Genomic DNA, 18,391 nt, shown 5'->3' on the forward strand with positions numbered 1-18,391 from the left:
GGGAGGAGAGAATGGAAGGGGAGGTGAGAAAGGGCACCAGCCTCTGAGGCCGCCGCGGTGAGGCCACAGGCACCTCCCCTCCACCAGCCTGCACCCTGCTGGCGACTAGAAAGTACCCTTTTCACCCTAAAACGGTAGACGGGTTCTGAGAAAGAAAAACCAAGTTTTCACTGAGTGCTCTCGGCAGCCTGCATGGGCTCCATGGGCTCTGCTTCTCTGACACTCAACCCCCTTTTCCTCTCCCTCACGTCATGGAGGGCGGGCGAGAAATAAGGATCCGCATTTACAGTGCCTACTGCCCCCTGTGAGTGCATCTCTAGTACTTCCGCTCATTTACGTCCCAGTGGTAACAGTTTTGGGAACCCAGTGCTATCACCCCATTTTATAAATGAGGAAACCGAGGCACCAGAGGTTCTTTCCCTTGGAGACGCTGGACACATCGTTCCTCCTAGATCTTAATAGCCACCACACTGTGTCCTCGGGTTGTTCCAGACGATTCTGGGTCTCATTCCAGTGTATGGGTGTGTGGAGGTTTCCAGGCACTAATAAGGAGGGATCATTCCTGCATCTGAGGGTGAACGTGGGGTTGAATGGAGGACCCAAGCTCAGGCACTCACCTATGTGCTGGATGATCCCACTGACCGTGGGCTGAAAGAGCTCGTTCATGGCCTCGCAAGTCATCCTGAGCATCCCCTGTGAGGACCACTTCACGAAGTTCACGCTGTGGGTGAAAGGGGCACAGGCTCCTGGGTCGGGGTCTGGAGTCCTACATGTGCTCCAGGCCTGCGTGCACTGGGCGCTGACGGCATGCGTCCTCCCACCCCACTCCCTCAGGAGCTTTTAGCCGTCTGCCCGCTCCAGTTCCCGGCACGGAGTCCCTGGAGAGGAGCCTCCGGGCAGGGGAGCCGAGGCGCCCTGGCCGGCATGGTGTGTGTGGCTGCGGGGGTGCGGGGAGGAGGAAAATGTCGGCCCTTCCCCCAGGACTCCAGATTCTCTCGCCACAGTTCGGCCCACGGATTCTAGCTGGGGTGCTTATGCCCGTCCCCTGCCGTCAGCTGGCAAGACATGCGCACAGAGCAGATTGGGCAGGCCTCCCACAGCCTCCCTTGCAGGGGCGTCCAGCATCCGCAAACCCCGCTTGAGTCCTCGGGCCCCCGGCCCACCTGCTCCGGCGCAGGGCTGTCTCCACGTTGTGGCCTCGCTGCTTGCGGTAGAAGTCGATGAAGGAGAAAGGCAGCGAGATGTTGAGCGCCCCTGCGCGGTGCGGGCCTGCCGTGCGTTTGCGGGCCTCAAAGGCGATGGTCAGATCCACCCAGGCGGCCGGGCGTTGCCTTTTGAAGGTGGCGATGAAGTCCTCTCCGAAGATGCGGCCCAGCAGCTGCTCAAAAGCCAGGTCCACGCCCACCGCGCCGTAGGGGCCGCCTGACGTCCCGCAGGGAGGGAAGGGGGCGTCAGCGCAGACTCAGCCGCCAGGGGGCATTGGCGGGGCCTGGGCGCGCTGGGCGCCAAGGGTGCTGCCCGGCTACTCACCAGATGCCTTGTAGAGTTCCTTGAGGGTGCCATGTGGCTGCTCCAGCTGGTGCACGGTCAGGTCCACCGTGCCTCCCCCGCAGTCGGCCACCACGTAGCGGTCTCCTGCGGCGGCGAGCGTGAGCACACACTCCTGGCCGGCTTTGCACCCTCAGCTCTGCGCCCCTTCCAGACTCACCCACCCCCTCCTGCCTCCCCCCGCCCCTGTCGCTAGCCTTGCCTGCGGGGAGGATGGGGGTGGGGTGGCTCTAAGGGACTTCAGGCGCTTGAACTTTTACACCAACGGTACGGGGCGCAAGGTTTTGGAGGAAAATGTTTCTTTCCAAGGCTCCGCAACTCCATTCGCGGAGAATCTCCAGGAGAAGTGGGAGTTAGGGGCGCGGCTGAGTGGGGTGACGGTGCAGGTGACCATGAGGAGACTGCCAGGTTAGGTGCAGCTGATGGAGGAGGAGGGTCTGGGTTTCTAACGTCTGCACCCCACTTCGTAAATGTTCCCATGTCCCCTATCGGTATGTGGTGACACGCAGGGCCCAAGAAACACCCCTCACCCCCACCCCCCACCCCCACCTGCTTGCATCTCGGCCCACAGCTCTCCGACGCCGGACTCCACCAGGAACGTTCGGCTGTGGCGGGACCGGCGCAGCTGCTCCCGGGCTGGGGGTTGAGGGACAGCAGGACAGTGCAGTTAGAAGGAGGCGCCTCAGCTACCGCACTCAACCCCCATCCTCCCACCAGCACCTTCCATGAGCATCTGGAGCAGCCAGTTGTCCTGAAACTCCTACTCTACTCCTAACTAGGAGAAGGCAATGCTGAACCTCAAAGGATCCCGGAATCCCAATGAGGTAATCTCAGGTGCTGTGACCAACAGCTGAGGGGAAGTATCTCTGGCCTCAGGACATTGCCTTAACTCAGGTGGGCTCAGGCCACTGCAAAATAGGGGTTAGGAGAGCTTGGAGGAGCTGTCTGTGTGTGTGTGTGTGTGTGTGTGGCGGGGGGGGGGAGGTCTTGGGAGATCCAGGGGAGCCTGGGACTTGGGACTTGTAGTCCTGGGAGATGGCATCCGGGAGAGTGACTAAGATTGACCATAGCTGTCTCAGTGCCCAGCCCTGACACTGGCCCTTGAGCTTGGTAGCAGCAGCTCAGGGCTGTTGTGGGGGAGGGGGAAGCCAGCTGTGTGCCAGGATGGGAGGGGCTGCTTATTCCTTGGCTGTTGAAGAGACAACCAAAGACCACGTTTGGCTCAGAGTGGAGGCTGACTTCCTCCTTTCTCAGTACCTGAGCACCTCCCCTCAGGGCACGTTGTTTCCCCTCAGATTCAGAACTGGGACGGAGTCTACCCTGCCCAGACAGTGCTCCCCTAGGACAAGGTGAAATCTCTGTCTTCAGATTGGGCTCCCCCAGGGCAGGGCTGCACCTCCTCCCTCAGACTGAATTCCACCAGAGATGTTTCTGCCCTCTCAGACTGGGCTGGGGGCCAAGGGTGTCTCCTCTTCGTGTGGGACATGGCCGAGTGTCTGGCCTCAGTGACCCTCTGACCCCCGCCTCCCTACCCCCCAGTCAAATGTAATACCACCAGGCAGTGCCGCTGAGGGCAGCTCACCCTGACGGAAGCTGGAATCGATGGAGCGGCGCTCACCCAGGCGTCCAGTGCCCGGAGCCCGGCTGCTTAGGTCCACGAGCTGGTGTAGACGCAGCTTGCGGCAATAGACAGAGGCAGCCTCTGGCTCCAGAGCGATGAGTAGTTGGTCTGCATCCTCCCTGGACACCAGGCCGGCCTGGGAATAGGTGGTGGGTGGCGCCAGGGACCTCCATGGGCCAAGTGTCATACCTAAGGTGGTACCTCAGGGCAGGCAACCAGGGCCTTTGGGGCTCCCACTGCCTCCCCGTCGCACCTCACCCATGCTAGGCCTCTCAGGCCCCTCCAAGCTGCACAAATTTGGAGGTGCCTCACAGCTACCCTGTAACCAGGCTGGGGAGGGGCATGGCAATGGCCAAGAATACCTGTGAGACTGCCCAGCAGGAAGAGACCCCAGACCGTGAAAACCTAGAGCATCTGGGAGGTGCCCCTCCAAGCTGCCCAAAGTGGCCCAGGCTGCAGCAAGGTCCCCTTCACAGGTGCAGGACTGTTAGCCCAGACTCTAGCACAGTGTGTTTGGGGTGTAATGGCCAGGCCACCAGTCAGAGGAGGTGGTGTGTGTGTGTGTTGGGGTGGGGGGTTCCCTTTGGCTCACTGAGCCCTCTTCCTTCACCAGGCTGGTGTCAGATAATAGCCACAGGCCTCCCCACTTCCAGGGGAGTTCCAGGAGAACACTGTTCCCCAGAGAATAAGATATATAGGCACGAGAAGACTCTCAACAGTGAAATTCCAGGCACCAGGATGGGCCAGTTGGGAGAGAAAAATACTTGGGATCTGTTACTTCCTATATCAGGACAGGGGATCCCTGTGGGAAGTACTTTATGGTGTTGTGGGATTCCCTGGATTCTGACCAGGTGGGGGCTGGGCACGGGCGGGTATGGAGACTTCCTGCCTAGGGCCAGCCCTTCCTGAGCTGGCAGCCAGGAACATGTGGGAGGAAGCAGGGTGGATAAACCAGCAAGGGGCACTAGGGTGGGGGGTGTTTGTTCTGGCTGGGCACAGCCTTGCTTTCATCCTGGTCTCTGCAGAGGGGGTGCCCACCACCTCGGGGTTTGCTCCTTCCAGTGTCAAGTGTAGGTACCTGCAGACCCAGCATGGGGGGTAAGCCTGGCCCACGGGTGCGTGGGGGTGGGGTGGGTGGGAGCTCTGGTATCTTCCAGGGGGTGCACAGGCAAGCCTTTTGGAGGTCTTCAGGTGTCCCCCAAGGTCCCAGGGGGAGGACGAAGCAATGAGTCTTGCTCTGAGAGGCTGTGCTCCCCTCTTTCTCCACCCCATCTTACTGGTGGTGGGAGAACCTGAGTTGTGCACTCAGGTCCCCAGTCTCCAGACCTTTGGGCATCTCTTACGATAGGAAGTCCAGCAAGCATTGACCCAAATCGCCTCATAATTTCATAGTCCTGTTTCCCCTACTCAAGAGCTTCCAGTGGTTGGGCCATGGTGGTGGAGTCCCCCAAAATACCGGAGCCGGCTGAAGTGGATGCTCTTGGTGCCCTGCCCACCTACTGTGTGTTGGCTGTTACTGGCTCCCAGCTGCCCCCTTCTCTGGAGAAGTGCCCTCAGCTGACTGGAAACCACCTCACTTGGAGAGGTTTCGCCCTCATCCCCAGCAACCCATGACAAACTGCTATGGATATACAAAAAGCAGGCCCCCTTGCCTTACTGTGGTCAACGGCTGGGTACAGCTCTCCCTCCGATGCTCTTCATGGGATTGGGCTGAGGCTAGACTCCAGTTGAGACCACATTCCTGCTCAGCTCTTTCTCTTGGCCCATTTCCCTCACTCCTCTTTCTCCTGAGAGCCCTTCTCCAACACACCACATGCACAGGAACTCCCACCTTGGGCTCTGCTAGGAAACCTGACTTACGACACTGGCTAAACTGGCCTGGGCCCTGCTTCTTGTCTCTCTGCTCTCTGTTCCTGCTGCCTCACGCCCTCTCCTGGTGGCGACAACCTTCCAAAATGCCCAGCAGGGGAAGGCCAGAGGTCTTTACACAATGACTGGTCCCAAGGGTGGTGGGTAAATGAGGGCCTGGGCCATCCCCAGAGCCCTCCAGAGCCGCTGCTCCGCCCTGCACATCCTCACCAGGTAGGCAGCCTCACGCATGAACTGCTTGGCAGGCTGTTTCCAGATGGCGGGCACCGTCAACACCCAGCGCACAGTGTCCTTCTCTGGCAGCGATGGGCTCTGCTCTCTCAGCTCCTGGAGCAGGAGGGGGGCAATGACAGGTAGGCTGGCTTGGGTTGCTGGGGGGGGAAGGGTCTTCAGCCTTCTATGGGAGCTGGAGGAACTAACCAGGCCTCAGGAAGGACTTCCCAGCTGAGTTGGAAGAATTCCTAACACCTCCTCCCCCAACATCCATATGGCTCACGCAAGGTCTATCAGATAGGAAGGCAGGGGCTGGAGAAAATGACCTCTGACCTCCAACGGGTGGGCTGACAGGAAAAGATGGACTTGGCGGGAGTCCCTGCCCCGGTGGGCAGGGATGGGGCTACGGCGTACCTGAAGGGCATGCTCCTTGAAGAAGCGCAGGGCATGGGCAAACACCTCCAGGGCAGGCATTTTCTTGCCATTTACGGCCTCTAGCTGGGTCTTCAAGGTGAGATCCTGGCAAGGACAGAGGCGATTCTGCAGGAGGCCATAGCTCTGCCCCCATTTCCTGACAAACCCTCTCTGAAAATCACCGCATATCCTGGTGCTTTCCCTCTGGAGTGTGGGCTCGGCTGGGCTCTCCTGCTAAACCCGAATTAGTTCTGTCGCCTGCCCCTCTCTTTAGCCCCGCCCCTCCTCTAATCCTGGCCTCACCCCCTAGCCCCTCCTCTACTTTGACTCCCAAGCCCCGCCCCCCCATCCTCTCCTCACCTTTTACTTTTGCTCACCCTCCTTGTGCCCCGCCCTTTCCGCTCCTGCCCCCGCCTCCCCGGTTGGAGCGTCCCGAGCCAGAATGTGCCTTACGGTGGCGCTGTGGATCTTCATCTTGAACTTCTCGAAGTAGAGCCAGTCCCGCGCCTCCTCGGGGTCCAGATCGTGGTAGTAATCTCGGGCGGTGTAGCCAAAACTGTGAAAGGCGCCCTCCGGGGTCAACAGCAGGCAGGTGGGGGTCTTCTGGTGGGCCACTCCTGGGTCCCCGCCCTCCCATTTCCTGTGGAGGCACAGGACTGTCAGTGTGGTCAGCGAACCCCGGGGTTTGGGTACCCGGTCTGGAATCAGCTGTGTGGCCCTGGGCAGGCCACCTAGCCTTCCTGAGCAGCAGTCTTCCTGTGGTAACATGGAGATAATAATAGTACTTACCTCTTAGAGTTCTTGTGAAGACAGTGCTTGGCATCCACTCAAATCTCCATAAAATGCTGCTCATGGGATCCTTTCTATCCATGAGGCCACGGGACCTATCAACATTCTCAGCTCCTGCTTCCTCCCATGAGGCATACCATTGGACTTCGCTTCCCTGTACCCGTAAGCGGCAGCAAGCCATCATCCACCTGCCTGGGTCTGGCCTCCTGATGTGTCTCTTGAGGACTCTAGCAGAGGCTCTCTCCCAGCCAGATGGTATGTCCTCCTCTAGGCTGCCTTCCACCACCAAGCTCCTTCAAGGCATTCATGATCATTCCTGTCTGACCCACTTAAACAGCTACACCCCAGTTGACTGCACCTCCAGCAGGACCCCAAAACCCGAATGACGTTCCCAAGCCTCCCTATCTACAGGCACCATCTAGATCTCCACCCAGAACTCCCGGTCTAGTTCACTGGTTTGGCAACTTATTTCTCCCCTTCCTCTAACTTCTCTGATGTCCTGAAGCCTCTAGGCCAAGGTTGGCCCTGCATCCTTTAGGGGAGAGAACTGGGAATCCAGGCAGAAAGAACAGCATGTAGAAAGTTTAGAGGTGTGAAAGAGCAAGGAGAACCAGCTATAGGCTGGCTCAATATGCAGAAGAAAAGACAGGAATGAGAAGGTCAGCTAGGGAAGGGCATGAAATGCCATGTCTGAATTGTCTTGGTGGGTTTTAAGAAGAAAAATGAAGAATCATGACCACATTTGCCTTTAGAAAAGTCACTGGTCCATCTTTGTGGTAGCGGCAGCAGTGACCACCATTCAGTCGCTGGTATGCAGCTTTCTGTTCGCACCCAGGAACTACACACCCTCAAGGTGACTGGCCAGGAGACAGTTGCCCAGATCAAGGCTCACATAGACTTGTTGGAGGGTCATGCTCCAAGGAGATCAAATCGTGCTCCTGACAGTTACATCCCTAGAAGATGAAGCTACCAGGGCCTGTGTGGGGTGGAGGCCCTGACCACTCTGGAGTAATTATCCACATGCTTGGAGGTAAAGTCCATGGTTCTCTGGACCATGCTGGGAAAGTTAGGGAGCAGACTCCCAAAGTGGCCAAGCAGGAGAAAAAGAAGACAGGCCAGGCCAAGCAGTGGATGCAGTCAAACTGGTGCTTTGTTAATGCTGTGCCCACCATTGTCAAAAGAAGGGCCCCAATGCCAACTCTTAAGTCCTTTGTAATCCTGGCCTTCTCTAATAAAGCTGCTTAGCCAGTCAAAAAAAAAAAAAAAAGAAAGAAAGAAAGAAAGAAAAAAGAAAAGGAGAAAAGGAAAAAGAAAGGTCACTGGTCCCCATGTGGCAACAGATGGAGGGGAGGAAAAATGGAGAAGGAAAACCTTCTCCAGTGGGTGGAGCTGAACTTAGGGATGGTGGCTGTGGAGAGAAGTGCCTAGGTGTTCCAGAGATACTAGGGAGGTAGAAATGACAGGTCTCGATGGCTGGTAGGGGTGGGGAGGGTTTGGGAAGAAGCCAAGATGTCCCCCCAATTACTTCCTGTGAGTGTACCTTCCATAGGACTGAGACAGTGTCCTTTCTTGTGTCCTCCATCCCAGCATGGGGTGCAGCATGGTCTCAGCTGTGTGCACCGACAAACATGCCAGCTGGGATTTCCTGCAGCTCCTAGAGGGCTGTAAGTGCCCAGAGCCCTTGTGGCCTCATTATGGGTGGAGCAGAGAAAGGGGAAGGGCAGTTCATGCTTATGTAGGTCAAGTCCCTTGTATCTTTGAGGAAGTAATCTCTATGTTTGTTTCTCCATCCACCCTGCCACCTACCCATCTGGGCCCTGGGGAAGCCCCTTTGCTCCCCCATCCCAAACCGCATTGGAGCTTTGGGGTCTTCTAGAAGGGCCTTCCACCTACTGGCTGCAGCTTCACTAAGACATAAAGGATCAAGGTCTTGAGGCCTGGAGGGGAGTGTCAAACAAATGTTTTGCTCAAACAAAACTCAACTATATCAGCAGGATTTTTTTTTAACATCTCTTTCATAACAACTGTGTAACTTGTCAACTCAGCCCTCTGATTCTTCATGTCCCCGTCCTTCACTTGAGGTGTTGAACCTAGGAACCTGCCTCCAGGAGTCTACGGTGCAGAAATCCCAGCACAGGTTTTCAAAGAAGGGTATTCATTGCAGAACTTTTTTTAAAAATTTTTTTTAATGTTTTATTTCTGAGAGAGAGAGAGAGAGAGAGAGAGAGAGAGAGAGAGAGAGAGAGAGAGAGAGAGAGAGAGAGAGAGAGAGAGAGAGGAAGTGTGAGCCGGGAGGGTCAGAGAGAGAGGGAGGTACAGAATCTGAAACAGGCTCCAGGCTCTGAGCTGGCAGTCAGCACAGAGCCCTATGCGGGGCTCGAACCCACAACCTGTGAGATCATGACCTGAGCCGAAGTCGGATGCTTAACCGACTGAGCCACCCAGGCGCCCCGCAGAACTTTTTGTAATAGTGAAAAGTTAGAGGGCAAGAAACCTCCTAAAACTATCAGTAGAAAAATGGACAAATTATGCCTGTACTGTGGGGTACTCTGCAACTGTTAAAAGAAATTGTGGCTTCAGCAGGAGCCGATATAAAAAAGAGGCCTGTCAACCAAGATGAATGCCCAGAGCCCAAGGGAGCCAGGCGGCTGCCTTGTTTTTGTTTGTTTGGTTCCTTTTTCTTTTTCATTTTTTAAGAAAAAATAAAGCAGGTGGATTTGAAAAAAAAAAAAAAAGAAATTGTGGTTTTCTGTGTTGACACAAAACCTCTACAAAATAATTTTGAAAGCTCAAAGTAAGGCAAGTTGTATGATATCCCTCTTTTATTTTAAATTCTTTTTTCAGCGTTTGTTTTTGACAGAGAGACAGAGCATGAGTCGGGGAGGGGCAGAGAGGGAGACACAGAATTCAAAGCAGCTGTCAGCCTAGAGCCCAACCTGGAGCTCAAACTCATGGACTGTGAGATCATGACCTGAGCCAAAGTTGGATGCTTAACCTACTGAGCCACCGGCACCCTTCCCACTTTTATTTTACAAACACGTATATGTGCATATATGCCTTTGTGCATTTGTATACAAGCCCAGAAAGGGATTTGTGTATTTAACTGTATGGTTACTATATCTCAATAATATTTTTTAAAATTAAAAATGAAGCCCAGGGGTGCCTGGGTGGCTCAGTTGGCTGAACATCAGACTCTTGATTTTGGCTCAGTCATGATCTCACGGTTCATAGGTTCGAGTCTCATGTCAGGCTCTGTGCTGACAGCACGGAGCCTGCTTGGGATTCTGTCTGCCTCTCTCCCTCTCCTTCCTCTGCTTGTACTCTCTCTCTGAAAATAAATAAGTAAACTTAAAAAAAAAATGAAACCCAATATTTCTATTAGGTGTTGCTCTGACTGGGGATGGAACCCAGGCCTAGGACCTATCCTCTAACTTTCTGAGCCCACGGGAAGCCCCAGTCTAGGGATGGAGGGAGCTCTGGAGAGACACACATCTCCTCAGTGACAGTCCTCCTGAGACCAGGCCCATCCCAGGAAGTGAGGACCCTCTGCCCCAATCTCCCAGCCCGGCCACCCTCACCTCATCATGTGGATGGCTTCAGGATCACTGGCAAAGCTGAAGGCATAGCCGCTGGAGGTGGTACCAAAGTCGATGGCCACCACCACAGAGAAGGGAGCATGCTGGGGGGCTCGGGCCTCGGGCTTCTGTGAGGATAAGACTCAGAGTCAGACAGCAGCCCAAGGGCCCGAGTGGGCCTGGCTCCAGCCACCAGCCCGAAATCCCCTCCCCTCCCAGGCTCCAGGCTGAGCCCTGGAACTGCAACTGCTCCGAAGCCCAAGGCCTCTCAGGTCACCCTCTGCAGCTTTTGGCTTAAGCTCTTGCTTTCCTCTTTCGGTTCTCTGTCGGCCCTCTGCCTGGCTGGCCTGAGCCCCACCCCCACCTCACCGCTGGCACAGCCGTGGCCCAGCTGGGCAATCTTGCTCCTCTGGCACCTTCCGGAATACACAGACCTGTGTATATTTGGCCCCTTAGATCTTTATGGCCACAGTGACACAACCAGATGCTGTCACTTTTGTGGCAGAGAAGAAAGGCCTGGGCATATGTACCCAGAGCAGTCCCTGCCTTCTCCCAGGCCAGGCCTGGGCTCCCTAAGAACAAGGGGGTCTCCAGGCTGCATGAGTAGGGTGAGGCCATCCTGGGTGGGGTGACCCAGGGAGTTTGGGAGAAGGTTATACTGGATACTTCAAGCTGGTAGTTTCCAAACTAATTTTTAGCAATGTGTCTTCTCTTCCCCAGATATAATTTGTATTCAGGGAGGGCAGGGTGGTGGCCCACAGGAGGCAGAGCAACTCTGAAGGCCCAGTGCTCTGAGGAAGTAACTACATGTCAGAAGTCTCCTTGCTATGGTCTGTGGATGTCAGCCCAGAGCGGTGCTGTTTGGGTGTTAGTTACATGGGGCTCACCTTAGTAGACCGTTACCCCTACTGTCCAAGGTCATCTAAGGCTAACTCTTCTTGGGGGGGACACGACTGGAGAGTGCAAGGGCAAGATGCAGGCAGCACCCCCGGCCCTGCTGGGGCTCTGCCAGACGCCAGGCCTTGCCCTCTGGAGCATACCACCCAGGCCACCCACCACCACGACCCCTGCTCCCGGGCTTACTGGAGACTGCGAGGGTGTGAGGGGGGCAATGCCACAGCTTTCCTGGGTCCTCGGGGAGCCGGGCGGGCTGGGCACGGGCGACCGCTCGGGGCTAGAACCTGCAAAGAGAGGGCAAGTCACTCTGGCACCCAGTCGGGTTAGGAGCTGGTGGCCGGGCACTGGGAGGTTTTCCATCAGTCCTTGCTGGCCTGAGGCAAGGGGCACCCGGCTGTGGAAGGGCAAATAGTTGGGGAGGGAGGAGGGACAGGACTGAGGCAGGCAGGGGCAGTCTGGGGACCTGTTATCAATGTGAGGTGACCTACCCCTGGAGGGTGACCCATGCCTCACCTGAGGACTCCTTGTGTCCCCCAGCATCCCTAGGACACAGCAGGAGAAAGGAGAGACAGAGAAACATTATGGGGGCTGGGGGAGACTGAGTCCAGAGTCAGAAGGGCAGGAGAGATGGGGTGGGTGGGCTCCTGGGGCAGGGTGAGGGTGGAGGGCAGAGAAAGCAGAAGAGGTGGGGGGCTGCAGACGGAACTGAACAGGAGGCGGGGCTGCTCCCCTCCCCACTAGAGTTCGGCCACAGGGTTCTAGTCAGGACCTGAGGGAGCCACCCTCCCTACCCCAGTCCCTCCACCAAGGGCCAAGGATAGGCCCAGCTGGCTGTGTGGTGAGGATCAAGAAGGGGAATAGCGCTTCCCGCAGCCCAGCTCTGACCTGAGGGGTGTCCACAACACTAGGAAGTTGGATTTTGAGCCTCCCTTCCCCACAACACACAGAAACCTGGTAGGAGGCCCCACTGAAACCCTCTCTCGGGCCCAGCACTGAGTTGGAGCTTTGCTGGGAGGAAACAGAGCAGCTCCAGAAGGCAGCCCAAAGCCTAGCTTGGAGGATCAGGCAGTTTAGGGGCCTGCATGGCTGGACATCACCTAGCTGGAGGCTGGTGGCTCATCACCACCCCACTGGGCTTTGCTAAGGCCCCTGCCAGCGGTACTGAGCTGCCCTGAGATTCATGTGTGGGGACAGGGAGGCTGGTCTGGGAGGCTGATGGGGTCTGACGTGCAGACCCATGGACATGTCAACTGGTCTGGCTCGCTTTAGGCCAGGTCCTGTGTTCCTTTAGCAGCTACCCTGCTGTGTGCCGTGATGGGTCCCAGCTCTTCCTGGCCTTGGGATACCCTGGGAACACGTACATGAGGGGGACTCTAGGAAGCGCCTGGACAGGGCCAGAGTCTGTCTTGAGGTGCTGGAGGGGCAGGGTTATGGTGGTCAGTCTCCCAGGGCTCCTTTTTCTAGGCGGCCAGAACAGGCCTGGGCCGTGCCACCGGCTCCAGCTTGAGGGGCCAAGTTGCTGTGGCTTGGGCCTGGGAAGGGAGGCAGGAAGGAAGGCCCGTCCCACCAGGTCTTTGTTAATGGACTTCCTGAGGAGTGGCCCTCCTGCCTCCTGACCTCCCACCCCTGCAGAGAGCCCAGAAGCCTGCGCCCAGACCAGGCCACAGGCGGATGAAGGTGTACACACGCAGAATTCTGTGCATGCAGACCACCTGACACTATATATACACTCTCATCCAAGGCCTTGTACACACGGACTTGCCCGCGGGCAGACAGACAGACACAGACAGACACACAGACACTCATACCAGGTCCCGTGTACACAGACCCTGCTCAAGACATACCCATGCATTCAGTCCTGTGCACACAGGTCCGCTGTGCACACACACTCACAGACACACACTCACAGACACAGTCCTGTGACCACCAACCCTTCCTGCATAAACACACTCTCTTCAAGAACCTCATCTGGAAGAGGCGCCCGTGTGCAGGCAGGGGGTGGGTCTCAGTGCCAGGGTGAGTGGGGTGGTGGGTCAGGGCACAGGCTGGGGGAAAAGGGGAGAGTCTTACCAATGTACAGCCCCTGCAGGCCCATCTCGGGGACAGCCAGCATCTCTGCAGGCCCTGTGACTGTCAACAGGAACAGACAAACAGAATGGCATTTATTTGTTCCTTTGTTCCCTCACTGAAAGCTTATTTATTTTCGTTGTTTACTTTTGGCTAGAGTCCTTTGAAGCAAACCCCAGACATCGTGTTGTTTCACCTATAAATTCTTCAGTGTGTCACTCCAACAGATAAAGACTTCACAAACGTCGTCGCAACGCCATCATCATGTGTGACATTATTAACAGAATTCCCACAGTGCCAGTCTGTCTCCAAAATGTCTTAGCATTTGCTTTGTTGGACTCAAGATGCTCCTAAATGTTTTCGAGTGCCCACTCTGTGCCAGGTGTTCACAGACATTAGCCACCCAGAGAGACGCTGTTCTGGCCCTGGAGGCCCACGGCCTGGTGGGGAAACTGATTACAGCCAGATAATCACCCAAGCGAATTTGAGATTACAAATGATGCTGTCAAGGTCACAGCTGGATACAAACCAAGCAGGAAGGCTTGGTAAGGCTGGAGAGAGAGGCTGGGCTGGGCTGGCTGATCCTGTAGGCAGATCCTCTGGGACCCTATTTTAGATTTGGTTTCTTATGAAGGGGAACAGCAAATCTTGAGAAGTTTGAAGTAGAAGAGCATAGGTGGGGGCATGACTCAGCCTGCATTTTAAAAAGTCCCTCTGAGGGCACCTGGGTGGCTCAGTCAGTTAAGCATCAGACTTTGACTCAGGTTATGATCTCATGGTTTGTGAGTTCGAGCCCCGTGTCAGGCTCTGTGCTGACAGCTCAGAGCCTGGAGCCTGCTTCAGATTCCGTGTCTTCCTCTTTCTGCCCTCCCTCCCTGGCTCATGCTCTCTCTCTCTCAAAAATAAATATTACAAAAATTTTTTAATGTTTTATTTATTTCTGAGAGAGAGAGAGAGAGACAGCATGAGCCAGGGAGAGAGGGAGACCCAGAATCTGAAACTGGCTCCAGGCTCTGAGCTAGCTGTCAGCCCAGAGCCCGATGTGGGGCTCAAACCCACGAACCGTGAGATCATGACCTGAGCCAAAGTCGGACGCTTAACCGACTGAGCCATCCAGGCACCCCTCAAAAATAAATATTAAAAAAAATTTTTTTAAGTCCCTCTGGCTGTATGGATTGCAGATTACAGCAGGCAATTTGGAAGCAGAAGCCCTATAGGGGCACCAAGCGACAGATGATGGTGGCAGCTATGTGTCTTGAGACAGAAGTGGAGTTCTAAAGTTAGAGAGACAAACAGGGCTGATAGAAGATGGCCAAATTGGATATGGGGGATTAGGAATAAGATGTCAAGGGTGACATTGTCCAGTTTGAGCTAGGGGACGGACAGTGGGATGGAGAATACTGGAGAAGGGCAGGCTGGCAGGGGAAAGGGGCAGAGTTCTGGGTACAGTTTTGAAACTGCCCAGAGAACAGACCAATGAGCCAGATGATGTATGATGCAGAGGTCAGAGAGAAAGCCGAGGGGGAGATGCACATTTGGGAGTCATGGTCAAGGGGGGCCTGGCAGGGAGTAGTGGGGGAAGAGTAGGGATAACCAGCATGTAAAGGCTGGCTGGAGGAAGGTGGGCTGCCTGGGAAGACTGGATGCTTGCTATGGTCCCATGAAGATCTCAGATCTAAGAGAAGCGCATGAAGCTAGATGCCTTTAGAGGTTATTAGATGAGCCTTGAAACACCTGTTCTAATGGCCCAGGGCCATCATTTCATCAGGATGAAGGAGATGGAGGGGTCCCTGGGTGGCTCAGTCAGTTAAGCAGCTGACTTCAGCTCAGGTCATGATCTCACTGTTTGTGAGTTCAAGCCCTGCATCAAGATCTGTGCTGACAGCTCAGAGCCTGGAGCCTGCTTCGGATTTTGTGTCTCCCTCTCTCTCTGCCCCTGCCCTGCTCGCACTCTGTCTCTCAAAAATAAATAAATGTTAAAAAATTAAAAAAAACAAGAATAAAGGAGATGGGGTAGAAGTCAAGTGAGCCTGGGCAACGAGCGAGCAGAGGGTAAGAGAATGCAGCGAGCACTTCCACGAAGCATGGCTGAGATCAGGGGTGGGTGTGAGGTCAGTAGCTGGAGGAACAGAAAGTCTGAGGAGGGGAGGATGTGCTTCCGTTTTCTCTCCTAAGATGGGAGGAACCTGAGTTCGTGTCTGGAGGCCAGGCTAGAGGCAGCAGCACTGGAGCCCCTGGGAGCTATTAGAAATGCACAACCCCACTCCCTGCCCAAGACCTGTTGAGTCAGAACTTGCATTTTAACAGGTGGTTCTATGCACATGGAAGTTTGCGAAGTACTGCTCAACGAGTTCCTGGACCAATCTTCAGATCACTCGTGCGACGGTCCTCAGCTGTGGGCCTGGCAGCCCTGCTAAACAAAGGTGAGGCTGCTCAGAGCCTAGTCCCTCTCTAGCCAGCGGCCAGATCAGGAACTTTTGCAAACAGAACGCAGGCAGACACAGAGCTGGGCACCATCACACGCATGCACACACATGCAGAGCACACACCCTTGCTCACACACAGTTTACATGGCCCAGCCCCATCCTGGACAGACACTCAGACACGTCCAGGATACTCCCATGTGGCCAGCAACATAGAAGTTTCCAGATACATGCAATCCTGCTGTCAGCAGAGGCACACAGTTGGATGCCCAGGAACGAGAATCGCAGGAAAGACAGGGGCTGCTTTTAGGCTCTCAGAGCAGTGAGGTGATGCTAAGAAAATGGAAGGCAAATAGTGGACATGGACATGGCCTTGAGAGCCAGGACAGGGGCTCAGCTCATGGAGGAGGTCCTCCCCAGTGAGAGAGCTGATTCTGCATCTCTTCCCAACTCTGCGTTCACAGACGTCACATCGGTTAACTTGAAGTCAGCCACGATAGAAGTATTTACACCACAGAAATTGGCAAACACTATAAATCAGGTTTTTCTCCCTCTGAGAGAGCTGACGGTGTTGACCACAGCACACCGCTGGATCGAGGCCACAAGGCGGAAGCTGACAGCCTTATTTGGTACATTGTTTCGGTTCTTCAGCAAAAAGTTATAGAGCATTTCTCTGTGTCAGGCTCTGTGCTACGTGGTTGAATGAATGAAATGGATTTTCTGGATGAAGACTATTGTATTTAGAGGAGAATCAATCTAGAACTACCGGGAAAAAAAGACTCAGGAGTCATCCCCCTAACCTGGATTCCATGTCCAAACTGTGTGCTGACAGTCCTCCGAGCTACCTGAAGCTGGTCCAGTTATCTCCTGTCTCTGAGTATGTGGATACGGATTATGCCTACACTGGGGTGTCAAGGCCAGCAAGGTTTATTATTGCACCTGGCCAGAGTGTGTCATGTCGCCTCTCTGTGCTTCAGTGTCTTTCCTATAAAATGGGTTACACAGGGGGCTTGTTAATACCTACAAGTCCAGGTAAGGAAGGTGATTGATAAGGGCAGGAACTTGGACAGACGAGAGCAGTTGTTCTTTTTTTAATGTTTCTTTATTTTTAAGCGGGGCTTGGGGGGGAGGCAGAGAGAGAGAGGGAGACACAGAATCCGAAGCAGGCTCCAGGCTCTGAGCTGTCAGCACAGATCCTGATGCGGGGCTCGAACTCACAAACAGTGAGACCATGACCTAAGCTGAAGTTGGACCAACTGAGCCACCCAGACGCCCCAGATGTGAGCAGTTGTTCTTATCCTTGGTGACATGGAATCTGAATTTTCTCTTCTTGGAAGTTTTTGGTCTTATTGAGACTTTTATTCTAATCATTCTGAGTTCTTTAGAGAAGGAGGGAGGACCTGAATCAATCTGTGTTAAAGAAGGAGGATCCTGCCAATTTCTTGAGAGTTGAAGGTAGAAGGGGGTGGTGGCCCCATATATCTTTGGGACCTCCTCCATCATGTATATACACACCCAGAAACATTTAAAGGCAGTATTGGTTCCTCCAAGCTATGACTGGGGCAGAATCCACAGCTGGAAATGGGGCAAAGTAGATACCCACCGCAGGGGCCCACTAATTTCAGACTGGTGATGCTTATGGGTTTGAACATAACTGGGTGGAGCAGTTTGATTTATACAGAAAGCAACTTCATTTCCTGGCTACAAGCACAGGCTAAACTCTGGCCCCAGCTTGACCCCTACCCTACCCACAGACATGGACTTAACCTTCCCATGGACTGACCCCCTAGCCCTTGGCTTCATATTGATCTCTAATCTTCAGCTTCACACTGACCCCTGGCCCTGACTTCTCCCCAATAGGTGTGACCTATCAGTCACTGGGGACCAGGACAGGGTGTGGCTGAGTAGAGACTCGAAACGGGAGACTCCCATTCCAGAGTGCTTCCTGGACTCACAAAAGCTTAGGACTTCTGGCCTGATGGAGAGAATTTTCAAGGATCTCTTCCTGAGGAGGGGACATTAGGGCTGGGTATTTATGCCCACAAAGAGCACTCAGGGTGTGTGGTGGTGTTGGATTTCAGGGCTCCACACATACCTGTCCTCTGTATGACAAAGAGTCCACCCCGATCTTCACAGTCCCCTCCATCCCCTGCAGACTTCCTGTTACTGGACCCTGCCTCTCCCGTCCACTGTTCTCTGCTCAACATCCTGCCAGCCCTTTAATGGAATGGGATTCTGTCAGCAGGCAGAGAGGCCACAGGCATTTCTCCTAAACCACAGGTTGGGCCAACCAGGGCCAAGGGGCAGATCAGAAATGGCACCCGAAGGGCTGCCCCAGTCTGTCTCTAGAGAGGAACCCTCCAGGAGAGGGACCAGTTGGAGGCTGTGGGGTAGGGATGCTGCCTCCTCCTGTGCTGAGGCAGGGGGTGACATAAATGGTCTCCCATGGCCCCTCCCTGTCCTCAACTTTTCTTTCCATACATCCTGCCCCACCCCCTTTGGGTCCTCACCATGGGAGCTTTCAGGTCACAAACAACCTCTGTCCCACAGAGCCCGAGGCTTGAGGCCCCTCCCATCCTGTGCCCACCGGTCCATCACCTCCCTTACCTCTGGGGCTCTAAAGCTGCCCTTGCTCTCACATCTAGGCCATATTTTAGAGCTTCCCTCCCTCCCAGTCTCTCTCCCCACAACACATGCTTGGTTTACATACTGGCTCCATTGCGCCCACAGGGAGCCCAGACCCCACCCCACCTGCCCGCGCCGCCCCAGCCCCCCACTCCGGAGCTGGCCTCCGGAGAGAATCCAGAGGTCCTGGTCAGGAGGCCAGCTCACAGTCTGCAACTGTGGCATCCTGGTCACTGCCACTCTGGAGCTACCCAGATCATAGGCCCTAAGACCACCCTCTCCCACCAGGCGATCTCCCTCCCTCCCCGAAACACACACACACACACACACACACACACACACACACACAC

At 55.0% G+C, this 18,391-nt stretch overlaps 1 protein-coding gene and 1 pseudogene across 1 annotated transcript in view; one reads left to right on the plus strand and one right to left on the minus strand.

Moving 5' to 3' along the window:
• The window catches only part of HSPA12B (heat shock protein family A (Hsp70) member 12B), a 19,895-nt gene that overhangs the window by 1,173 nt on the left and 331 nt on the right, over window positions 1–18,391 (minus strand). Inside the window, 11 exon segments of the mRNA XM_077766948.1 lie at window positions 581–721; window positions 1,164–1,422; window positions 1,531–1,635; window positions 2,098–2,184; window positions 3,131–3,305; window positions 5,249–5,365; window positions 5,666–5,770; window positions 6,119–6,305; window positions 10,033–10,157; window positions 11,113–11,210; window positions 12,997–13,056. Of these exon segments, the coding sequence (XP_077623074.1) occupies window positions 581–721; window positions 1,164–1,422; window positions 1,531–1,635; window positions 2,098–2,184; window positions 3,131–3,305; window positions 5,249–5,365; window positions 5,666–5,770; window positions 6,119–6,305; window positions 10,033–10,157; window positions 11,113–11,210; window positions 12,997–13,039 (1,442 nt within the window). The 5' untranslated portion in view covers window positions 13,040–13,056.
• LOC144233850 (ubiquitin-like protein FUBI pseudogene) lies at window positions 7,260–7,659 on the plus strand (annotated as a pseudogene).

Source organism: Crocuta crocuta, unplaced genomic scaffold (genome assembly GCF_008692635.1).
Source record: "Crocuta crocuta isolate KB4526 unplaced genomic scaffold, BGI_CrCroc_1.0 scaffold15, whole genome shotgun sequence".
NCBI classification, from domain to species: domain Eukaryota; kingdom Metazoa; phylum Chordata; class Mammalia; order Carnivora; family Hyaenidae; genus Crocuta; species Crocuta crocuta.